Consider the following 24,641-nt stretch of genomic DNA (forward strand, 5'->3'; position numbering starts at 1 on the left):
GCCCAGGCAGAACTGCAGCTTTCCTTGCTCACCTTCCCCCCACCCTGACAAGCTTGTGCTATTCTAGAGCAGTGTGTGTTTTATTCTTCTTGTCAGAGCTGAGCTGCTGAGAGGGAAATAATTTCCAGTTCTTACATGTTATGTTAATCAGTCACCAGATAAAATACAGGGAGTCCCATACCAGAACACATGGGCTCCTGTCCCTGTTGCTTGCCCTAACTATGGGGATGCATTCCCAACCACTCCAGGCTGCATTCTGGGGAACATGCTGACCCCAATAGCCCTGGACCCACCTCATGTGAAAGGTTTCCTGTTTGCACAGTCACCTATGTGTATTTTTAAAATCTTTTTTAAAGCTGGTTGTGCTGGTTTTTATGTGTGAGGTAACCCGAATTGTGCTGCTGAGCTGAGGCCCTGTTGCTGAGATAGATGCAGCCGAGCCATGTCCTTTATATTTACTATGACCCCTGCTGTCAGAGTGGAGTTGCTTGCTGCAGGAGCTGCTTTAGCACTGTCTCATCTGTATTGTATTCAGAAGGAAAAAAAATTAAGTTTTTCTCCACCAGCTCAACCAAGACACCAGCATGAAAAACTATCAAATGCTGTGCCAGTGCCATGATGAACAAACAACCAGGATCAACAAGTGTCATCAAATTTTATGCAAAATAATGGAATTAACAGCTTCAGTAGTTGAGCCAAAGGCACACTGGTTTCTTGTTGGTGTGCTCAGTAGCACTTCTGGTGAATTAAAGATGGTTTCTTTCTAATCATCTTTCTGGATCTTTGCATGGCCTTTCTTTTTGGTAACTCTCCTCCGCATCTCATGTCTTCCATCCTGCTCAGTGCATGTGCACAGCTGTGTGGTTGTGCATGTAGGGACCCCTACAATTCCATCTGTTGATTTTTCCTAAAAAAAAAAAAAAAAGGAAAAAACGGACTGTGCACAGCATATGCACCTGTACACACGTCCTTGCAGGAGGTGTGAACTAATGAGAGGGTAGGGCACTCCCATGTTTAATACAAGGCTTGTTTTTCCAGCTCTGTCACTGTCCTTAAATCTTATCTACATCAGAAAGTTTCAGCAGTGAATGTTAAATCAGTTTTTAGTTCAAATGAACAGACTTCATACAGACCCCCTGTGCTCACACCCTTATTTCACTTTAAGCGGGGCCTGTTTCATGTTGGATTAAAGTAATCTCGAGGTAAAAGATAAAAGCAAAGCAGTTGCAATCTTGGGAATGGTGCCTTTAATAGGTTCTAAGATGGGAATTTCTAGAATTCAGCTGGGAGTTGGTACCTGCTCCTTATCCAGTGTGGTATAGGGTAAACTCAGGTTATGTAAAACACTACTGGAGATGAATTTAAGAGGATGTGTTTTACTTTGCTTTGCCACAGACTTACGGCACTTCTGGTCACCAAGGAACAAAGAAGGGAGGTAGAGAAGGTTTTCTGGCACACAGTTGGAAATGCTCCTTTCCCTGCATTCTACCTGCCTCAGGTCAAACCAAATTTGGTCTGCATCAGAATAAGAATGCCTTAGGTGACCTTTTGCATAGTTTTGACTGCGTCAGTAGCAAATCTCACCTGTAGGTAAATTGCTGCAACCAAATTTTATTTGTGCAGACACGGCCTGGGTGTAATTGAGTCGCTTCTGCCTCACAGCATTGGTGAAGCTTAATTAAGGCTGATAAAGTTCTTCACAGTTCTCAGAGGAGAAGTTTGGTCAATGTCTAAATGATGTTATAGAAGGTATTTAATGTACTCTGTTAAAATGCTGCCGAGGCACCCAGCCTGTGAGTAACACTCACTGAAACTCCTTCTATTTCAAGTTAATATTTAATAGGAGTGAGGCAAACTGCCTGAAAGCAGGCTTTGTGACGCTGTACCCAAACCCTCCCTTAGTGGGGTGTGCTTCCTCTCTCTGCCAGGGTGCCTTGCACGTCAAACCAAACAAGGCAGGAGCAGGACACGTGGAGTCCAAACCCCCTATCACGGGAGTGCCGTGGCAGTGTGGCAGCACTGAAGGGCCCATGGCTCTGCCCAGCTGCAGTGAGGGACTGCAGTGAGCAGTGATCCCTCTTCTCAGTCCTTCAACTCCCCATGGAAAGTTAGGTCTACCTGACCTGCCGTGACATCCAACTCTGGCTGTACTCACTTGGACCCGAGAAGTAGTGTAGGCAGGCACCCTGCTTTATCTACGGGCCTTATCTAGGCTAATTAGATCAGTGCTTTGTCCAGGATAATTGTCTCTAGTAATGAGTTTAAGGGAGTGTCTCTAGCACAGTTAGTCACCAGCGCTGTTGCTCCCATTCTAGCGCCCACTCCTACGGATGCTCTATGGTGGCGTGTGGCTGTGCCAGGACATCTCCAGCACGTGCAGTCCCCACTAGGAGAGAGCAGGCTGAGGTCCTCGGGGCAGAGGCAGGTGTTTAAAGTGCTGACCCAGACATTGCTCAACAGCGGCAAGAGAGATGAACTTACAGGCAGGCTGTGAATGGGGAAGCGGTGGCGGATGGGGACACAGAGCGCTTCCCGCTCTGGCTGAAGTGGGGACAGCACCCACAGGGTTTCACACCTCACTGTGGGGCTGACCTGCCTGGGGGCACTCGGGAGTCGGGCACCAGCACCGCCGGGAGCAAAGAGCCCCAAGGGCACAGGGGGGAAGAGGAGGGGTTATGGCGAACAAAGCAAAATACACTGCCCGGCTGAGTCCCAGCATGGGTTTGCACGCTGGCCCAGGCTGGACCTGAACAGGGACGATTGGATTGGCATCGGTCAGAAATGCTTTCAGCAATGGATATCTTGGGGTTTTATGACAGAAAATGCCGGTTTATTTGAAAGATATTGCTGTTGGAAAGAAAAGCCTTGCAGAAACTTGTAATCTGGAATGATTTCGTCTGTTCTTGTCAGGATAAGCAAGTGTTTATGTCACATTGCCAGAATATAAATGATTACAGGTCAGACCTGATGGCTGAACCTGAGTCTCCCACAATCCAGGTATATGCTGGACTCATCAAACAATGAGGGAGAGCTGTCTATCTGACACCTCTTTTGCTCCCATAATCTGCTGAGGGTTTGTGTTTGTTTGTTTGTTTGAGGTTTTTGGGGGTTGTATTTTTTTCACGAAATCATCTTGTTTTTCTCATATGCAAAGCAAAAATTTTCAGTATCATGAATTTTAAGCCCATATATATTTGTAATTCAGTTCTGACTCTCGACCCTTTCCTTAGCCCACCACTTTCACCACGCTGTCCCGTAAGCACCATGGAGGCTGTAGGAGTTGCAGAAACCCCAACCAGGGGCTGCTTCCAATGTGTATAATAAATGAGAGTGTGTTAGATTGGACCTGCTGTATTGAAGAAGCACAAAATCCTGGTTGTTCAGCCAAACAAATGGTCCTCGTTTCGACATTTTCCTACGTGTATGCAGTCAGCGTTGCTTGCAGTTGTAGCGAAAGTAAAAAAGGGAAAAGAAACATCGCTTGGAGCTTCCCCGGCAGGAGAGAAAGGATGGCATTGTTCCTGTTAGTTCGTGCCTTTCTGGCACAGCTACACCAGAGTGGAAGCCGGAGCATGAGACAGCTGTGTTCCAGATTTATGGCTGGCCGCCGTTCCAGACGTGGACATCTCTGCACAGGGGTGCGAGAGCAGCCACCGGCACATGGAAACCTCCACACCCACCACAAAGCAGTGCCCCGTGCCAGGAGTTCCCCCTTGCTGTCTGTAGGGACGGCTGGGGAAGGGCAGAGGGGCCGCTGGGGTGGGGCTGAGCAGGAGGAGAAAAAACAAACACGGAAAAACATCTGTATGCTCCCAAAGTCTGCCTTCAGCTGAATCACAAGATGCTGATATAAAAGCGTGGTTTATTATTGCAAAGCAACGAAGCGAGGAAACACAGACATTCGCAGAGTTATCTCCTGCGTTAATTAGTTGTTAAAAATGTGGCTCACAGCAGCTGTGAGGCTGCAAACGGGTCAGTAACAAAACTGTTTCTCCTGGTTATTGTGCTGAGAAGGGCTCTTCTCTGTGAGGCTGTTCCCAAGGGCTGCCAGGGTCAGAGGCAGCTCACAGGGCAACTAGAGAAGCATCTTCAAATGAGGGTGGCATCACCAAGAGCACTCTCTGTTCATGTCTTCTTCTGTCTGAGAAATACCTAAGAATGTGGAGAGGAATTAAACCTAGAAATGCAGTTGAATTTAAACCCTCTCAGCCTCACAGCTGTCTGCCGTACGTGCACAGCAGAGCACACATGTACGGAACCAAGCATGAAATTAATCCCTGCCTTCCGTGTCTGTGAGCTGGGGCTGAGCAGGCTAAGAGCTGTCCCTGGCTTCCTCACGTGTAGTTTCTGATAAGATCCTTGCTACACCCTAAACTGTTTTCATGTGAGCCGCCTGCTTTGTGGTTCCCAAATACTTGCTAAGTTTTTCCCTGAGGCTTGCTTCCCAAAACAGTCACCTGCTCCCCCACGTTCATTGTTTCGTGTGATCGTTACAAAATGTGGCATTTCTGTGTAAACAGTTTGCCAAAGAGCTATGATAAACAACACTAAGTTGTCAGTCATGACTCATTAAAGAAGTGAACTGTCTTCACTTCCTGCCCAATCATAGGATATTTTTAATTGTCAGAGCTTTTGACTTAGTGGTTGTCACTGGCTTCATTTTTGGGAGACCCAAAATTAGAATACACAGGCCTGGTTTTCAGAAAGTGCTGTGTACCCTTCAAATGTTAGTCCTTAAACACATTTCAAAAACATGCACGATTTCCTCAGGATCAGTCAATGCTCTGGAATTTCTGACTATGATGCATTTTTGCCATCTTTCCTGTTTTCGTAGTTTCTAAATTGGTTTTCAGATAACGTTCAGCCTGGCAGTAATACATAAAGAATATAGAGATAAATGCGCTTAACAATTTGAGAGTGACATATTTAGGTTTGTAAGTGTTTAATTCTGATTTTCTTTTGTTGGATAACTTTTAAAGGGTGAAGTTTTACATTTGAAAATGAAAAAATAAGGAGGCATAATGATTTCCTGCACATAACTGATCTCCTAACTTTATCAGGAAAGTTGCTGTTGGATGTAATAAAAGTCTTAGCTGTATAATCCCAGTTGAACCCCACCTCTTCAAATCAATGGAACAATCCTCCTTGTAATAAATGCAAGACCACTTATGTTACCAACAGTTACTTTTATTTTCAGAATAATTGTTTCTTTCTGAAAATGGATGTAGCGTCAGTGTCCTTGATTAAATGTCCGAGAACAGAGATTACATGATCAATCAAGAGAGGAGACGTGACTGAAATGGTGACATGCATAGTCAGTTTTTGTTGGTGGATGCCAGTGAAAGCTCAGCTTGATGTGGATCCTCCAGAAGCAGAAGCAGCATCCTCCACAGCATTGTAAAAAGAAAAGCCACCTTTGTAAAAGGCTTGTTTACCTTTGCATCTCTTTGCACCTTCCATCAGGCAGCTTTTGATGCCAGCTCAGCATCAGAGCAGCACAAGTTAGCGTGTGCACCCAGACTCAGCAAGGTGGTTGAATTTCTGTTCAAGCACAGAATAATCCCTGAAGGATGGAGCTGAACCATGCCAAAGCTAGAAATGCTTCCCAGTGTGAGACACTGTCCTTCTACAGGACAACTTTTGCAACACTACAGGTCTTCACCATCACTGAGGGATTAGTATGTAATCTACAGCGACTGTGGTGCCAAGTTTCTGGACAAATCAGCTTTCACATTTAGCCACTGGACTCTCCCAGTGGGACTAAAAATGTACAGGAGGCAGTGATTTGTCTAATAGGAAAAAAAAGAGCTAAAAATAATAATAAAGCAAAGAAAAGACAATAATGCTTGAGGTTTATCTGTCATGGTAAGATGGAGAAACAATCTGAGTGGCACTCTTTTTTGGAAGTCAGCCACATTTGCTTTCTTAATAGCATCCTCTTATTTTTTTCTGTAGGTCCAGCTGCCCAGCGCCAGATCCAGAATGGTCCATCTCCAGATGAGATGGAAGCACAGAGAAGGTGAGTTAATCAGCTGAGGCAGAGTTCTAGTTTGTAACTTGGATGAACATGCAGTCCTTTGTTCACCAGTAAGCACTGCTCTTTTAACTTGTATATGTTTTAACCTGGTTCTGAATGTTTTGTAATTATTGCTAATGATTCTGTAATGACTTTTAAAGGGTGAAGTAAGCCAAAGTTCATGCTCTAGGTAAACTCTTTGCTTGGTGGCTACTCAGGAGTCTTCCTGCCTCCAAAAACTATAAGGAAAGTGTAGGGAAACTAGTTTCTTGCACCTTTATGAATAACTGTGAAGGATCTGAGATTTATTAGGGATTTACCCATAACTGTTAAATGGGTCAGCAGTGATGATATTTCACCTGAGATTTACTTGGGGATATCAGAGCTATCATAAAGGTCAGAGAGCCCCAGCTCACCCCAAGGCAGGCGATGTCACCTCTCCCACTGCCTTCCTGAAAAACCTGATCCAGCTCTTCCTTTGACCAGAGGAAGTCACTGATTCTGCAGACCATATGTAATTCAGACCTCCAGTTTGGGTGTCTATTCCGTGCATTTAAAATGTGAGCAGCTTAACTATATTAGAATAAAAATACTTTATTTATTCTTTTTTGTTTAGAGACAGTAAAAGCCCTTTGGGTAGGTATTATTTGGCTGCTACAGGGCACATGGCCATGGGAAAGCTTCTTTTGCTCCACTGGAGTGGAATAAGATATGCCAGTAGATGCAGTTAGATATTACTGCATCTGCACTAGAGGACTTTCAGCTTTAATTATGCTGATGCATTCTTTAAGCAGACTGAATTTTAAGCCTAGGGGTATTTTTTTAACATCTTATAAGCAGGCAAGGAAATTAAGTTACAGTATCTACCCTGCAAATTTGTCTGTTTAAAAGGTTTTTCAGAGACCTTTACACAAATGTTTAAAGAATATCTTTTTAAGTCAGAGTGTAATTTGTCCTCTCTTGTACTTTACTCCTTGCATACTCCTTAAGTAGTCTTGTGCCAATCCCAGGCTTTATTTAGTTTGACTGGAATAAATTTGACTTCCTAAGAGTTTAAGAACTTCTCCTTTTAGCATGTGTAGGAGGGTGCATTTGGCACATATAAACTGCTTCTGACCAAGGTCAGAAAGGACTGGTATGGACCCCAGTGACTTCAAGTGGCAGTGGCTAACCCCTGGTTTGGGTTTTTTGCACCCTGCACCTCAATCTGTTCTGCAGCAGCTCTAATGATTTGGGAGTGTCTTACCCATATTTCTTTCCTGGTCTGTCAGACTGGAATTTTCCAAGTTGGTTCTCTAGATAAACCTAGAATTTCCCCCAGGTTTAATCAGGAAAATGTATGTATCAAATTGTTCGTCATCATCAAATTTTGCTGATAAATGCCAAGCTAAGGTAGGGGAGAGTATGCTCAGGAAATTCCTAGTACATGTGTTTACAATTGAAATTTTAGCAGTGCAATTGATGCTGTTGTATCCGTAACAACCAAGAAAGAGCTAGGGTATGTATCAAAGTAAAGATTTCTATTTATTTGGTTTAAAGTGTCATAGCTTAAATGACACCAGTTGAATCAACCAACTAAGACTTTCTCAAAACTCACTCACCTTTGCACATATGATAATTTTCTCAGAAACCTGCAATTTTCTGGAAGTTGCATGTATTGCATGTCCTGAGCATAAAACTTCTTTAGGATTGATCCCTCCACAGCAAAATCATGTATTTTCCTGTCCCATATATTGAACTAGAATTGAAACACGGAAAATCTATTTGCAGGTTAAGATATTATTTCTTTTCTGCATAATATAACTTTATTTTTATGGACTATCTTTTAAAAGCTTCTATTGGTATATAAATAAGATAAAATTGTTCAGCATTGCAGACTTTGGAAAGTACAAGTAAAAATGTAACAGGGTGTCTTAAAATACTGTGCAAGGAGTCAAAATAGAAATGTTGCTTAGAGTTGAGCTTGCTTTACTGTACAGACCATGAAGTAAACTGCTGAGAAAAGAGAAAACTGCACAGTGAAGAGTGAGCTAAAGATAAATGAAGCTAATTAAGGCAAATTTGACCTAGAAACTGTGGAAGAAAATGGTAATAAACTTTATTACCAAGTGCTTCAGCAGGGTAAATTCAGAGTTGTATTTTAATATTGTTGAAATCTTTAGTCCGCATCCATGCACATATCCATTGCCAAGAAGCCTGGCAAGCAGTCTAGTTTTTAGCTATCAGTTTCTTTAAGAGGAGCCAAGTGAGGGTGGGTTTGTGGCGGGGGTCAGGGACATCCGTTCCCGCAAGAGTGCTCCAGTGTGCAGGAGCAGACCTCTGCTGATGGGCCCTTGGAACTGCACATCCCTGCAGACCTCTGTACCAAGCCTCTCCCTGGGGGCCAGCAGGCCTGGGCAGCACGGGAGCTGGCAGCTCCTGGGGGGAAAGGTGCCAAAAGAGCAGCAGTGCAGAGCTGGGATGGGTATTTGCAGAGGAAGCTCAGTGGTGCTGGTGGTGGTGCTGGTGGCACAGGAGCAGCTGTGCTGGGGCTGTCAGCCGGACTGGACAGTGCTAAAAAGGGCTTCAATGTGCACCTGGACAACAGAGGCTTTGTGCAGTCAGCACCAAAACACAGATCAAGCTTTGCTATATTTTCATTCTAACTGTAAGTGCTTTGGACTCCTGATCCGTAAATGACTCTGGACTGTGTCATTTTGAATATTTCCTTCCCTGGATATATTCAAAAGCTGTCTGGACAGAATCCTGGGGATTGTGTCCTCCAGGGGGTCCTGCTTGAGCAGGGAGGCTGGACTAGATGGCCTCCAGTGGTGCCTTATCCCTTATCCAAAGTGTGATCCTGTGATTTTATGTGAGATGCCTCTTACTCCTTCTTTGCAATGCTCATACACTTCAGGTTAAGAGCATGCATGTTTGCTGTGCTCTCCTGGGCCTTGGGCATTGCCTATTCCTTGTGCAGAGCCACTGAGGAGTTACCTTAAATGGATCAACCAACCCCTTCAGTGTCTGGTGCATGCAGGGCTATGTCCTGGTTAAGCTTCCCAATGTGTGAACTGGAACTGGCTGCAGCCAGGACAAGTGAAATCAGACCCACCTCCACCTCACAGGATCAGCTCTTGCCCCAGACACACAGTGCTTCTCAGGGTATAAAGCTTTTACTCAAAATTATAAAGAATACCTAATGACCAAGGGTTTTTTCATTGCTGTTTTAGACAAGTGATGGAGCAACAGCAACAACGCCAGGAATCGCTGGAAAGAAGAACCTCTACCACAGGCATGTATCAAATCAAGCAGATACAGTCTCTCCCTGATTGTCTCCTCTTGCTGTTGTCGGGGTTTGTGGGTGATGTACAAGAGCTAAACTGCTAAAAGTGGTTATAGTTATGATTACATTTTAGAGATTAGATTTTCAGCTAGAGACTTACATGCATTCGGGCATGGTTGTGTTGTTTTGCAGGGGCTCAGGTCTGGGGCATGCAGGTGGAGCTAGGCAGGTTTTGCACTTGGCAAAACTTGTACAGCTGAGGGGCATTTTTGGTGTTCTGAGGGGGCCTCCCCATGCTTCTTCCACACCCCTGAGGAGAGCAGGTAGTGCAGCCACCACAGGAGTGACTCTGTGTTTCCAGGGGATGTCAGCATGAAGGAGTTGATGTGCTGGACGTGCTCAGGCACTCCCCATTGCTCTGCAGCACAAAGCAAACTACAGCACAGAGGAAGATACAGCTCTAGATGTTCTTCACTGGGGATTTTGTGATCATGAAGTCTTCTGTGAGCTTAATGGAAAATATATATATATTTAATGAGCTTACAAAAATCTTCTATAGCATATTAAGTTGCACTAAGTTGAGAGAAGAGATGACAGGAATAGTTTATAGCTACAAAGGATAGCTTTGCCTCTGAAAGGCAGCAGAGCAAGCAAGCCAAGATGGCCATCTTGTGTTTGGGCTTTGGTTTGGGGCAAGTTTTTTTCAGTTAATCTGGCGACATAAGTGAAATGTTTTTCCTCAGCTGTTAAACTTCTTAGTTTTTGACTAGAAACCAGCTCAGACATAGACACATGCCTTCAGTGACAGAAAGAGTTGAACTCTTGTTTCAGCAGAGATTAGTGTGCTGTTCTGTATAGGGAACTTAGCCAAAATCCTGCTTTGGCATACACAAGGAGTGGGTCGTGGCTCCTAGGGGGTGCTGGCTGCTCCCTCTCTGCCTATAGGGTGGCCACCTCTGTGTTCAGCATGTCACTTGCACCCGTCCCTGGTGCAAAGGTGATGCTCGTGCTCCTGACTCAGATTCACGTGGGGCTTGGAGGAGCCTCACTGGCACCAGAGCATGCAGCCCATCCCGTACTGCCAGGGTTCTGCTCTACACACCCCTCTGGATCTGCTGAGGGCTGGAAATCCCCAAGCTGGTGCCTGCACCATCTCCTCTTTGCTTTGTTTGAGTTTCTGTTTGCGTTTACTTCATGGTTCCTTTTCCTCTGTTCCACTTTGCCTTGGTTTCGTTCCTTCCTGCGTACCCACCTTATTCTTTTCATTTGTCTTTTCTGTTCTTTTAGTTTCCACTCTTCAACCAAGCATATGCTCTCCCCCCTGTCTTCCCCAGTCTCCTTCTCCCATACCTAGTAACTGCAGTGCTCCTGCCTCTGGTGTTGTGCTCCCCCCATTACCTCAAGCCAGCGCTGTCTCTTCAGCACCCATTGCCCCTGAGGTCACTAGTCAGTCCCCTTTCCTATCCCAGCAGAGAGCCAGAGAGCCCCCACAATTCCTGCACAGGCACTCGGTCTCTGAGCTGCCAACAGCCCCAGGTTCCTCCCCTCCACCCTGCCCAAACAGCAGGACTGTCATGCCAGGCATCAGGCGAACCTCGCTGTCTCCACCACCTCTCCATCCTTCCCATTCTCCCTTTCCCTCTCGCCAGCCTCTCAGGGGCTCTTCTCTTTCCTGCTCTCCTCAGTCTTCTGCTCCCTCTGCCACAAATGCACCATCTCTGCAGAAGGGTGACGTCCTGCAGCCACGTGGTCCCACCATCCTGCCCGTGATTCCTGTCCCACCTGACAGGGCCGAGGCACCCACAGATAAAGCAGGGTGGGAGACCTCAGCAAATGTACCCCTGAATGGCCATCCTGAAGAACAAATTGCTTTAGGTCCCCCTGGAACCCAGGTGAAAAGTGTGGATGGGTCCTTCTTTCCACACCTAGGAGCTGCACCCTGCTCCCCGCTGCCCACCATCGCCAGCCCCCCCAGCTCCTCTGGCCAGGCTCCCTCCCCATCCTGCCATCTGTCATCCTGTCCTGCACAGCAGTGGTGTCAGCCCATGTCACACTGTCTTCCATTGCCTCCCCCTCACGCTGCTGTGTCTGAGGTGGCTATGCCCAGGAGGATCCCTCCTTACATGACATCATCAGCCATTGCCCACTTGAGTAAGTACTGATTGTGATTGAGTTGCAACCTGTGTAAAGCCTCAGCTGTCAGCTATTCAAAAAGCCTGGCTGGCACTGCCCCTGACCGATAGAAAAAGGGCTGAGAGCCCCAAAGCTACCCCTGTTGTATGTGATTTCTGACACTGGGGTGCAAAAATACCAAAATCACTCCAGACCAGGCAAAAAGTAAGAATTACAGACCCTGTAGATGGGTTGTTGCAATGCATATTCCTACTGTATTATCCCAGACCAAGATTTTTGTCATTTGGCAGAGTCAAATTGTTTCAAAGAGCTTCATATAGAACCTATTTTCAGCTGGTCCAAACATAGTGGATGGGCTCTTCTGAAGCTGGAGGCCAGGTCTGTGGTAGGTTTCTTGTCTGTGTAGGAATATTGGTAGAGATGGTGATTTTTACTCTTTTTGTTAAGTGGTATTTCTGTTACCAGTGAAACATAGAATATGGATTTTGTCTAAGATACCCAGAATCCCCTGTGGTTGTGCAATTTATTTAATTCAAGAAACTCTCTTCCTGGTATTCACTGCATTTATAGTTGTGGGCTTGTCACTGTAACTATTCTAGCAAACTTTTCTCATTGAAGGTAGATCAAGGGCTTGGGTCTGGCCACTTTGCATATGGTCTTGATTCCTCATGCCTATCTAAAGCCTGCGGAGTGAGAACGATTGCAAGCAATGCCTATTTGCAATTCAGAGCATATGTTTTGTGACTTGGCTCTATGTTTATAACCACATTTAATGCTAAAGTGGTGTGCCTAGAAAAAGAAGAAAACTAAGACATTCCCTTTTACTTTCTGCTAAAAGTATTACTGCAACCACTGGAGGCTCAGTCCTTCAGCTGATGTAAGTCCTTGAAATCCACTTAGTTCAATAAAGTTATTTTAAACTCACATCAGTCCATTATTTTGACTCAGTTCAATTTTTGCCTGAGGCTGGCCTCTAATTAGGTGGGTGTAGTTTTGCAATTACAATTAAATGTACCCACAATGAATTACTAGCTATTATGTTCATGAGTGAAAGAGGGCTTGAAATGTTTAAAGTATTTCTAATAGCAGCTATGGTTCATTTCATGAATGGAATTGGGAGTGTGAAATAATGGCAGAAGAAACCACAGAAATAAGGCAGTATTATAAGAAAACCTAGATAAGAAGAGAAACAGGCTGTTAATGTTAACATGGTTTCCAAATGTTTCTCAGTCAAAACTCACCTGTCTTTCAAAGTGACACTTACTGAACAACTGAACCTGTGAATGTGTACCAGGAGCAGCCTGTTCTGACATGATGTACACAGGGAAATACCCTAGGGGAGATGTATTTGTTCAGCTGACCTGTTACAGACAGGTGAAACACTGCAATGGAGTTACCACTGTCAGCCCTTCCAGCAGGCTGCTGCTGCTGCGAGGAGCTTTGCTGAACCTCAGGGTACTTGAGCTGGAGTGTCCCCTGGTTATTCTGCAAAACTGGCTGAGGCCACACACCTTCTGCATGACAGAAAGAAGGATGTGTCCCTGTAGCCCACAATTCTCCTGGAAAGCTGATGTTAACCAAAGTCCATGGAGTTTATTATCTCCATATAGAGGGCTGTGGGGGAAGCAGAAAAATATGCCACTTATGAATTGGGAAGCATTGTGTTCTGATTCTGACAGAGAATGAAATACTAGCCCAGCCAGGGAGGAGGGAGAAGACTGCTCGGCAGTGACAGGGTCTCACAGGAGGGCACAACTGTAGCTGACTGACCAGTGATACAACCACCTCTTCCCATTCTTCCACGTGCAGGGTGCTTCCTTGCATTGACCACTTGTCCTGGAGTCAGGCCGTGGCATTGGGAGTGGGAACATGACCTTATCTGTGAGCTGGAGGAGATCATGCTTCACATCTAATTCCTGTTCTCTGCATTTCAGGCCCAGCACTTCCACCTGGCCACCCCAGTGGTGCTGCTGTGATCCCTGCTTCATCTGGGGGGCCCCCACCTCCGCCACCCCCCCCAGTCCCTCCACCACCCATGGGAGCCGCGCCCCCCCCACCGCCCCCACTGCCAGCCGGCGCCGGCCAAGGGGCTGGCGCTGAAGATGGGTCAGTGTCAGGGCTCGCAGCAGCTCTGGCTGGTGCCAAACTAAGGAGAGTTCAACGGGTAAGGAGGTGGCGCTGGGACTCCCCGATGGGCTCTTCTCTGCTGCGGGAAAGCCTGGCACAGCTTGGTGTAATGGTCTGCAAACCCAGCGTGAAACATGGTGAAACACGCTTCAGCTGACCATTGGGTGAACTTTTAAATGTGAGTTTGCAGTGCAAATAAAGCTGAGCAGGAAATGTTGGGTAGAGTTTATGCTCTTCAGAGCATATTAGTTAGAAAATGGCTGTGACTTCTCACATTGCCAGGATTTCATTTCTTCGACATAGTCCACCATTGTACTACGTATTAGTGTTTTCACTTGTTTTAAGGGGTTAAAACTACACTATACTTAAAAAACCAGTGTACACTTTTGAGGCCTCATGTCAGTAGCTGTCCACTTAGGTAAGGGTTGCTTAACCATGCATAAACATAATTATGAACAAGCAGCACTCTGGGTTTTTAATCATTTGCCCATATATTTGCGTCACCCAGATCTGTCTTGGTTTTAGTAACATCCATGTGGGTCTTCTTCCCAAGGCAGAACACATCCTATCTCTGCTTTTGGGCTGTGATTGTGATTGCTGTTCCTAACACTTGGGAAAACTAGTCATTAAGGGCGGGGTTGTAAAGCAAACCTTTCATTAATTCCAATCATTATTTCTCTCTTAAGCCAGAAGATGGTTCAGGAGGGTCCAGCCCCAGTGGGGTCTCTAAGAGCGATGCCAATCGAACAAGTAGCGGAGGAGGCGGAGGAGGACTAATGGAAGAAATGAATAAATTACTGGCAAAAAGGTTTGTACTGACACCTCAAGTAAGCCCCATGAGGTCTGCAGCAAACTGTGGAACAAGGTGCTGTCATTTTTGTGGTTGGTAGCAGGTGCTTCTTTGCAATTGGATAGGTCCTGCTTAGATGTTGGTCGCCACTGTTGCCTGACTTTAATGCAGAAGGTGTTGCAGCAATGATACCTGGCAGGGCGTAGCTGCTGCAGCAGATCCTGCAGCTTAGTACCTTCAAAGTTGGTGGTAAATACATCCTCTGGGCTTTAGCCATTTTACCGGATCTGTTTTCAAAGTTACTGTTTTGAGTAAGAGTAAACAATGAAAGGAACTTAGGCAAATCATTCTTTACGCAGCACAGTCAGGATGTTGAGCCCAAAAATATAAACACAGGTGTAATAAAAGGACAACACCTTGGCAGATAAACTGTTATTGGTTTTCAGTGTGTTTCAGACAGACTAGCCAAGTTATTCTCCACTGAAGCAAATTGTGATTATCGAGCTACCAGCTGCTAAAAGGCAGTTGATTTTTCTGATTTTTTTCTCTTTTCCCCTGATTCCATCAGTAATGTTCTTTCAAACTCCCAAGTTCCCTAGAGTAAGATGCTGTATTTTTAGATCTAAATTTTTTAAACTTATTCATAGTGAAAGAAAAGGATGAATAAAATAACAAAGGGTAAGTACAATTGTAGGGTGCACAGAGATGGAGTTTTTAAATAATATTATCTTAGTATAAAGACAGTTCCCAGCTCAAAAGATCTGATTCCAACTCTCTGCCGTGTCCTGTTCATTTCAGAAGAAATTCTGAACATGGACTGTGGATGTAATCCTTTGAAAAGTATTAAATAAATACACAACACTGTAAAAGGTTCCCAGCAGTATAAAATAGCAAATAGACAACTTTCTTTCTTTTCAGAATTAAAATAGCTTGCCAGCTCTTAATAGTTTTTTATTAGTTCTTGGCCTGCTCTGTATCAAGAGTGACCTTCCCTAACTGGAAGTTGTCTGCAAGCAAAGTAAGGTTTGGTGACTAGATGCTGGGGTAACTAGCTCTGTTCAAGCAAGCAAGCTGAATGGACATCTTATATGTTTGGATATAGAAAATCTGCACACTTGTGTGTTCTAGTCTAAAGTGTACTCCAGTATGGCTTTTGGCAGGAGGATCTGTCTTCATGTACTAAGGATCGAATTCCCCAGGTATCTTAAGAAAAGCACTTGCACTGCCATGAGCATTGTGCTGCCTCTACTCTGAAAATAACTGAGCTCCAAATCTTTTCCAAGGGAGTTGATAGCAACAGAATGGTCCCCTAAATTTTTCTTCACAGAGCCATGGAAGTAGCTGGAAATACACAAATGCCATTCAAGTGTGCAGTCTGGGCTGTTAAGCTGATACTGAGAGGATTTCTTTTGGCTGCAAATTTCTTTTTATGTGATGTGATGACATAGGGAAAGGAGGAACCTGGCAGTGTGTTTCAGGTTGTTCTTACCTGCCTTACTTACCTACTATTACCAGGAGGTAAAAAAAAAATTGTTGTTTTTTTTTTTTTTAATTGAGCATGTTCAATAACAGAAATCAGAGTTATGAGCATGGGATCTCAGGGGCCCTTTTCTGTGCAGTAAACCCCATGCTCAGAAACAGGTAGTATGTCTAATGCTCAGTAAGTAATGGAGGAAAACATTTCTGAGAGCTCAGGTGCTATAAAATGCCACTCTCTAGATTCAGTGGGCCCTGTGAGAGCAGCCCTTTGCCTCAGCACTAAAGTGCAAGCAGAAGAATGAACCCACAAACCACCATCATTCCCAGCCGAGTTAAGTTTGTTGCAGGACATAAATCTAACACTAGTCTCTCACTCTGGCAAATATTTCCCTCCCTTAGATTTGTAATAATTACAACTCCTTTTTTTTTTGTTAGAAGAATCAAGTAAATATTAGGAAAAGACTTCAAAAAATATTACTGATCTAATAAAATTATTAATGCAGTTGAATATCAGGAAATAATTCTCACAGAGCACTGTGTCCTACAGACACATACTGCTCAGTTTGTTTGGGTTTTTGTCAAATTTTCATCAAATCCTTCAAGTTGTGTATCCAGTGAGGCTTTTCTCAGAAATCTTTCTTAGTGCTTCCTGAGATTTTTTTTTTTTCTGTGAGTTGAATTTTCAGAACCAAGACTAAATGAAAAACTTGTCAAATTGGTGTTTTAAAAAACATCTGCTAAGGGTGGTGTTCACAGGTGGGTAAAAGTAAAGTTCAGCACAACCGAAGTCCACGTTGAGGCTTGAGCTGCAGTTCTCCTAATGGTCTCAAATGGGAAATTGGATGTCTAGAGCTTCAGCACCTGGCCCACTGGAGTACTGTTTAGAACCAAAACAGGGTTTAAAAATCAAGAATTTGTTTTCTTTTCATCATCCAGTTTGGCTAATGCCCTATCTCCTATTCCTTTGCAAAGGAGGAAAGCAGCGTCGCAGTCAGACAAGCCAGCTGACAAAAAGGAAGAGGAAAGCCAAAACGTAAGTGAGACACTCCTTCCTGATGTGCTCTTGCAGATTCCTTGTGGGCCAAAGCCCTGTGCTCATTCACTGTGTCTGGCAGGCAATAACAAGCAGTGCTGATCCAGGAACAGATGTGCACATTCAGTCCAAAGCTGAATGTAGCTGCTCCCACCTTTCCTGGGAACAGCACCCTATAAACAAGAATAGCTACTTTATTCGTAGGGGAGGTATTATCTAAACCAGGTTAATGGGCTCTGCTTCATGGTCTGATCCCAATGTTGTAGGGAACAGGAGATTCTTGCCCTGTAAGAAGGTGCATTGAACCTTCTGGCAAGTTAGTTTGAGATAAAGTTCATGTTTCTTATTTTATATTTGAGGCTTCAGATAAGCTGAAGTGGACTATGAGCCCTGCAGTGTAACTTTGGATTGCCAGGCTCCATGCAAAGCAAGAATCAGCTCACTTCAGACCCCAGAGTGCACAGAGAACATGTCTGGGTAAAGAGGGGGAAATGGTGTATTAACCATTAGACCATGCAAAAGTCAAATTATGTGTTCATGATACCTACACTAAATTGAGATAGAATTTGGATAACTTTGGGAAACTTTGACTCATTTCTGTTCCACAAAAGCGATTATGTGAGAGGTGTTATTTGACTCAGTCTGTAGACTGATCTTGATGCAGCAATTTTTAGTTCAACATGCAGATGAAAACACTTTTTTACCAGTTGAACTGGTATGCATGGAAGACCTTTCCTGTTTCAGGGGAGGAGAGGATTTGCACTGTGTCCTTTCCCATGTGGTGCTTTTCCAGGCTGCTGCTCATTCAGCATTCCTGTTGCTAGCCAGTACCCTCGTGAAGGCTTTCTGCCATGGCTGCAAGATCATAAAGCATCCTGTGGGCCTCATATTGCCTGTGTAGAGATGTTTTCTCCAAAGACAAAGCTGATCAGTAGGAAATCCATTTTAAAAATTTTGGTTTTGCCCCAGGCAGAAAGGTTTGTGGCAAGAGCAGGAATAAGCACTTTTCACTGTTCAGGGAGAAAAGCAGCTATTTTTTGCACGTTCCTCGAGGGATGCTTCAAGCATGGAATTTGCCTGTTGAACCCGCTGTGCAACCATTGCTCTTAATCTTGCCCCAAAGCTGGTTTTGAACCATACACTTGAAGATGGAAGGCACTATTTAGCTTCTAACTTTTCAGCCTCATCTTTCTGTCCCTTCTTCTCTCTCCTTGAAACTCTACATTGGTTTATATCCCCAAACAAACTTTTCAATAGCACCAAACTGTTCAGAAAAGTTAGTTTGTGTCTTGAGTACATTTCGTGTTCAGGGTATCCTTTTTGAAACTGGGTGCAATTCCATTTTACTATGCAGAGCTGATGCTTTGCCTGAGCATGTTTTGAGCGTTGCTAGATAATATTGTCATGTCAGATATATGGATGAATGGTTTATGATCTGTCACACATAAATCCGAGATAAAAGAATCCAAGTCTCTGATGAAGTCTTCTACTTAAGAGGAGTACTGATTGATTAAGTTACATTCTGTAAGTACCTAGACTCCTCTCTCTGGTACTGGTGGCTGTCCTGGGGTGAAAGACTGGGATCTGAGCAACTGTTCCTTTAGATGGCTCACTTTCCACATCTCAGAGAGTTTCTAAATTTGGGAAATGGATGGTTTGTATTTAGGCAACAGCAGACAGTACTTAAGAGTGGTTTCACCTGGTTTGGTATATAGAGATAAGAGTGATTGAGTGTAATCATGAAAAGGTGTCCATACTAGATAAAACAAAAAGGATTTATTTTGCCATCCTAAAGGGAGAGAAAAGTTCAAGTGTAAATGGCCTTGAGCCCATACCTTGGCAGCAGTGCCTGTTGGACAGGGAGGAAACTTGCTTTTGCACTACATATGCTGCAGCTGTCTCCAGAGTAGAAGAGGACTCTGTGCTTCATCTCCAAAACTCAGTAATACCCTCTTTTTCTCTTCGTAGGATGATGCTAGCACCTCTCCTTCAACCAGTACACGAGGCTCTGCCCAGCAGCAGCAAAATTCATCAGGTATTATTTAAGTTGAACTACTGGCATTGTAGTTGTCTTCTTAATCTAATCTACTCCGCCACCTCTAGACTCTGGATTCATTGTCCTACTTCTGAGTGCAGCAGCAGTAACTAACAGAAAAATTCCCAGATACCTATTGTTTTAAAAACTGTACTTAGAAAGAAGTTATGACTTTTATATGCTTCACAATCAAGAAAATTGCAAGACAGCCAGTTTCGTTAGATATGTAGCTGAGGATCTGTGCCTTCAACATTATGCACCTAAGTCTTTTAAGAGGAAAAAACTGTATTACTTTACTTTTTGTAGTGTAGGTGTCCTGATCTGTACAGCTGGGGTTTCAATCTCAAACTGCTATTCTTCCTTAATCTAATAGTTTGTTGCAATAAGGCTGATCCTGAGATTTCCTAGATGAAGTTGTTTTTCCTACAATTAATTGAAATAACTGTATCTGAGTAGATGAACTGCAAGCACTCACATTCATCCCTGCAGCAGTCTTGGCCTTCACGCATGCTTAAAGAAATCTTTCCCAGGGGAATGACTGTTTAACCATTCAAGCTTCCTTTTGGAACAAAGCCATGACTTGTGTGCTTTGCAGGGGAAGGGGAAGAAGCCAGGAGAAGGGTGTATGTAAACGAGATCTAGAGATTTCCTTGAAGTGCCTGTAATTCTTTTAAAAGGATTTTTAGGACCTTACAGGGAAGCAAATCCTTGCATTTAAAGTTGTCAAGTCTCTGAAACAGTTCATTTAAGGAGGAGATTGGGATGATAGTAAGCACTTTCAGCAACAAGGGTTACGTAGTACAGCTTTTGGGAATGTTCTGTGAGTTAGAAGTATACACAACATTAAATAAATTCTCTGTGGAGATTTGCGTAGTGGGGTCTTACTGCCCTTTTTTAGATGCGTTCACATTTTCTGCCAACTATGCAGACAAAAAACCTAAGACTTCTTAACTTTAAATAAGTGTTGTACTGAATAAAGTAAGCCTTGCAGCAATTACCCTGTATTTCCTAATAGAAATTATTTATGCTTTTCCTCCTACTGTTCTAGTTCCATTCCTTTTTAGTATTGTTTAACTATGTGGTTCCTAATTAAAGGGATCACTAAGCAGATTTTTGCCAATGCTTTCCCTATAATGTAGGCAACTGCACTCACTCAGCAATCCCATTTTCCTAGTTCTTCCTAAGTCACTCATCCTCATTGAATGAAAGCAGCTGCATAAGACAATCAACTTCAGGATTTTTTTATTTTTAGAGCAAAAAGAATAAACTAACTTTTCATGTTTGTTTTTCAGACTCTGGGAAGAAGCCATGGGAAAGGAGCAATTCTGTTGAAAAGCCTGTATCTTCATTACTTTCTAGGTGAGCTGCATGGGGTGTCCCTGTGGCTGGCCAGCAGGCGGGATGGTCATGCTGTCCCTGTGGCACGCGCACGACTCATGTCTTGTTTCATTCCATTGCCGTAGAAATCCATCAGTGGTGAAGAGCTGTGAAGCTAAGAGCCCCACACAATCCCACGTGTCTTCTAGGTACTGGCTAACTGCCTGGCTTCTTAACTGTCTTGGCTTGTCCTTTGGCTCATCCCATCATTCAGCGCTAGTGTTCGTCCTCTGCCATGTCTTTTACTCATTCTCTTGCAATCTGCTTTGTCTGTCGCTGCACAAAGTGTGGAGGTGTCATGTCAGAGGTTTGTTCCATGGAAACAGCTCCCTGCTCACTTGGGCCTCACAGATGTTAATCACACTGGAGCCAGCACTTAAACCATCCATGTGTGTGAGTCAGAGATACGGGGCTGGCAGTGCTGTGCCACGTGGAAGGCACATTTTGGAACATCTTTCTACAGCACACTCGGGGTGACCCTGCCAATAGGTGAAGCTTTCATTGCCCAGCCTCTGCAGAAATTAAAAAGCAAAAGCAGACATGATCTGAATAGTTTGCAGCTGGGATAAGGGGAGTTATTCTTCTACCCATGCAACCGCAGTGGGTGCATAAGAAAGGAGAGTGGAGTTTGGTGCAGTAAATTAATAAAATCAAGATGTAAAAAGGCCCAGCCACAGACAGGTCTTTCAGACATATGGGGTACAAAAACTAGCAGGTGTCAAAAGCCAAGAAACTGACAGGACTCCAGAAGTCCTGTCAGTCAGAGCAGCCAAGCTTCAGGATCAGTACCCACGTTTTTAGTCACAGAGATTGTTTGATGTTGGACAGCTAAAGAGAGGCTTGCTTGCAGTGCTGGTCCAGGACCACCCAGTGTTACTGGACACTGAGATGGATGGATAAACTGAATAAGGAGGTAGAACACAGGCTTACAAATGTTTAGTATTTACTGTGAAGGGTTGTCCCTTATTTTACATTGTTAGGTATACAACAGTGCTGATGGTCTGGAGAGAGATAAGTTGCCAATGGCAACTATCTGCACATACTTGCTGCTTTGTTAAAAATGCTGTAACATGTTCTACCCAAACATTCAGAGAGATGCATCAGTATTACTATAGCAAAATATAGTTTTTCCAGCTTTCCTAAAACCAATGAAACATGTTGGTTCTAGGAAATACATGAGCTTCAAATAGATAGAAGACCATTCCTTCTCCTTGCAAATGGGAATGAAACATGGGCTATTTAAAGCAGCCATCACATTTCAGTAGCTATCTTCTATAATGGCAGTGCATCCCAGGAGGAGGAGTTCAGTGGGAAAAATTGCTTTCCTAGTTTAGCACATGGAGTAGTGCTCAGTAGTAGTAGTGCTTGCTTGAAGGACTTCTGTGGGGGAAGCAGGGCAGGTTTCTAAAGCTCTCACTGGTGACCTGTTTCCATTCCTGATCAGTTTGATGGCATTTGTATCTTTCTTAACTCCCTTAGCTGTAAGATGGTAGGACACATGTCAGAATTTCTCAAGAAAGGGTTGCAAGACCAAGCAACCCTCAGGAGCAGCAGCATCTCCACCAGCCCCCAGTTTGGGCTCAAAGATGGTGGCAAAGTCATTTGAAGCCTTTGTATAGCATGGTTAGTTTTTCAAATGTTTTAGAGTTACTGAGTAAAAGAAAAAGGCAAACAGCTTCTGCTTCCTTAATTTATTTTATCAGATGTCATCATGGCTCAGCCCACTGACTAATACCAGCAGAAAGACTGATAACACTCAGGTACACTAGCCATTAGGGCCAGACTGGTTTTGTTTCTGAGTCAATAAAAAATTACTGTGATACGTAACACTATCAACAAGCCACACTTGACTCATTCAAGTCTTCCAAGGAAAGGATTAGTGGGTTATTATTTTCCCTGTAATATCTTTCTAACCTGTAATCTACTGTTACTTTAGCACCCCGTGAAAGCCTAGGTTGCCAGGATAGGGCTGCTGTACAGAAAACAGACTGTGAGAGAAAACCAGACATGTAGCTTGCAACTTGCAAATGCCATAGTAAAATACAGTGTTCAACAGGCTTTATCCCCTCAGCATTTCCTAGTCTGAACTCACTGAGGTTCCCAACACCAGGGGGAAAAAAAATAAATTTACAGCATCTTGGAGGGTCAGGTTGTGCATTCAGGAGCAGTACTGCTCTCTGGCTGCCAAATGCTCCTGAGCAGCACAATAAGGAGCCTCTCCTGTCCAGCACTCGAACACAGGTGATGCTGCTCAGGGGTGGATTTCATCCACACCATCAGGTGGGTGCAGCTCAGCACACATTGCAAGGAACTGACTGGCTTTTTTATGCTTTTCTTCCATTTCTCAAGGATGAAGCCAGTGAGCAGCAGCAATGATGTGGCTATGGATGCCTTAGATTTTGATCGAATGAAACAGGTGAGTGAAAATGTCATCTGCGCTTTTAGGGATTGGCGAGCTACCCATTTTCCCCCATGCATGCGCTGTACAAGCAAAACGGCTGTTCAGTCTTCTGATTTCCTCTATAACTAGGTGCCTAGAGAAGGGCTAGCTGGTGAGCAGCAAGAGAGCACAATCTCACTGCTATTTCATCATTATGTCTGCACAGAAATGTGCAAGTAATTATGCCAGCATCTTCTGCATCTGTGCCTGGGAGTGCAGACATAGCTGATAGCAGTGCTAGGCTCTGACCAGCAGCGGAGGTGGGGGACAAGCACAACCGTGTTAAACTTGCATTTTCTTCCACCAGTTAGAAGGAAATTCTGAGCAGCTGACTTGTGTTTTGTCTCATCAGGAAATATTGGAGGAAGTTGTAAGAGAGTTACACAAAGTGAAAGAGGAGATAATTGATGGTAAGAAAGAGAAAAATTATTATTTTTCTCATCTTTATGACTAATTTTCCATAGATAAGATGATAGGAACTGCAGAGAGTTCCCTGGTGTTTTCAGACTTCTCTGAACAGCTCTGATTTATATACACATTTGAAGAACAAGCATCTACCTTATCTGAGCTCTGACCGTAACACTGCGTTTACATCCTTTATTATGCTATTGATGAGCATTTTTACCACCAACCTATGAGAAATTTGCTGGCTGGTGTTTCTCACAGGTGGGAGGGTGAGAAAGGGCCTGCCTGTAGCCCATGGCACATCAATTTATCACGATCAGCAAGCGTGAAATCACTTGTAACTTGCCAGCCACACAGGTCCGGGATGAGGAGGGGACAAAGGAAGCTAACTGAAAATCCTTCCCAAAAATCTTCTGTAGGTTTCCTACGCTTGAAGAGTTATTTCAGACCTTCACTCAATCATAGCTTTCCAAATAGCTACATATTTTTATAATTAATTGAAAAGTACAGCAGCTATACCAAATGTATCTGTTATAAATTGCTCTGCAGTTTACAACTGAAGGTATTTTTCAGGGCCATTACCGAAATGTACAGCAGAATTCCCATTTGAAGGCTGCATTAGGGCATATGAAGATGTATGTCCACACCCTGCACTCCCCACCTTAGATTCACAGGGAAGGGGGAAAAGATGAGACTGTAAAATAGCTAGAATCCATTCCCTGTCCCCTTGCCCTAGATCTGTGTGCTCACAAAACCTGGAGGCAGTTTGCAGTTGGAGAGACCCTTGTCCATCCCAGCAGCTTGGCCCTCAGAGCCTTCCTAGTTCATTCCAATGCAAAATAAGGCATTCACATACACCACAGATGCAACTTCTTTCAGTAGTACTGCAGTTTGCAAGCCAGCAGCTGACTGCTTACCCTTACTCATCCTTTTACCCTCCACTCATCCTTTTACCAGCGTGTACTTTCTGCAGCCTCTCTACTTAGCATTTTCCATCACACTGGATATAACATTATGCACTAACTTTCTGGTTTGCTTTTCTAGCCATACGGCAGGAGTTGAGTAGAATCAGTACAACATAATGATTGCAAAGCATTTGGACGGTACTAAGAATGCTAGGAAGATTGGATCATTTCTAAGTGTACCAAGGTCATGCAAGATGGTGAGAGAGGACACCGGCACTGTCTTTGTTCTTACACCCTTTTTATTAGCAGACTCAGCACACTTTGAAGCTTGCTGCTGCCTTGGATTTGCTTCATTTTACAAGTCTTAATCTAAAGATTATTAAATTTTAAATTTCTGGATTTTTTAGATTTCATCTGACACTGCACATTGGATTTGTCAGCCTTTTTTGTATTTTGTATTTGCTTATTTAAATGTATTACCTTTCTTTTTAGTAGTAGATAAGAACACACGTGAACCATTTGCTTTTGATAGATGACTTCAAAGTAATTTTACTAGTAGTCTGCAATGTAAATGAAGATCCTTTGCCAACAGAAATGTATTGAGGCATCACCAGAAGAAAGAGACATGTTTAGTTG

General features: G+C 43.8%; 1 protein-coding gene across 1 annotated transcript in view; it reads left to right on the top strand.

The window, feature by feature from the left end:
- EVL (Enah/Vasp-like) overlaps positions 1-24,641 on the top strand; it is a 146,961-nt gene extending 122,320 nt beyond the window's left edge. The window contains exons 4-15 of the mRNA XM_082283920.1: positions 5,956-6,019; positions 9,229-9,290; positions 10,569-11,432; positions 13,349-13,578; positions 14,228-14,349; positions 16,783-16,843; positions 18,812-18,878; positions 20,171-20,237; positions 20,342-20,404; positions 22,605-22,671; positions 23,048-23,105; positions 24,145-24,641. Coding sequence (XP_082140046.1) covers positions 5,956-6,019; positions 9,229-9,290; positions 10,569-11,432; positions 13,349-13,578; positions 14,228-14,349; positions 16,783-16,843; positions 18,812-18,878; positions 20,171-20,237; positions 20,342-20,404; positions 22,605-22,671; positions 23,048-23,105; positions 24,145-24,182 — 1,763 coding nt within the window. The 3' untranslated portion in view covers positions 24,183-24,641. The remainder of the gene's footprint in view (positions 1-5,955; positions 6,020-9,228; positions 9,291-10,568; positions 11,433-13,348; positions 13,579-14,227; positions 14,350-16,782; positions 16,844-18,811; positions 18,879-20,170; positions 20,238-20,341; positions 20,405-22,604; positions 22,672-23,047; positions 23,106-24,144) is intronic.

Source organism: Coloeus monedula, assembly GCF_965178545.1.
Source record: "Coloeus monedula genome assembly, chromosome: 6".
In the NCBI taxonomy this organism is placed as follows: domain Eukaryota; kingdom Metazoa; phylum Chordata; class Aves; order Passeriformes; family Corvidae; genus Coloeus; species Coloeus monedula.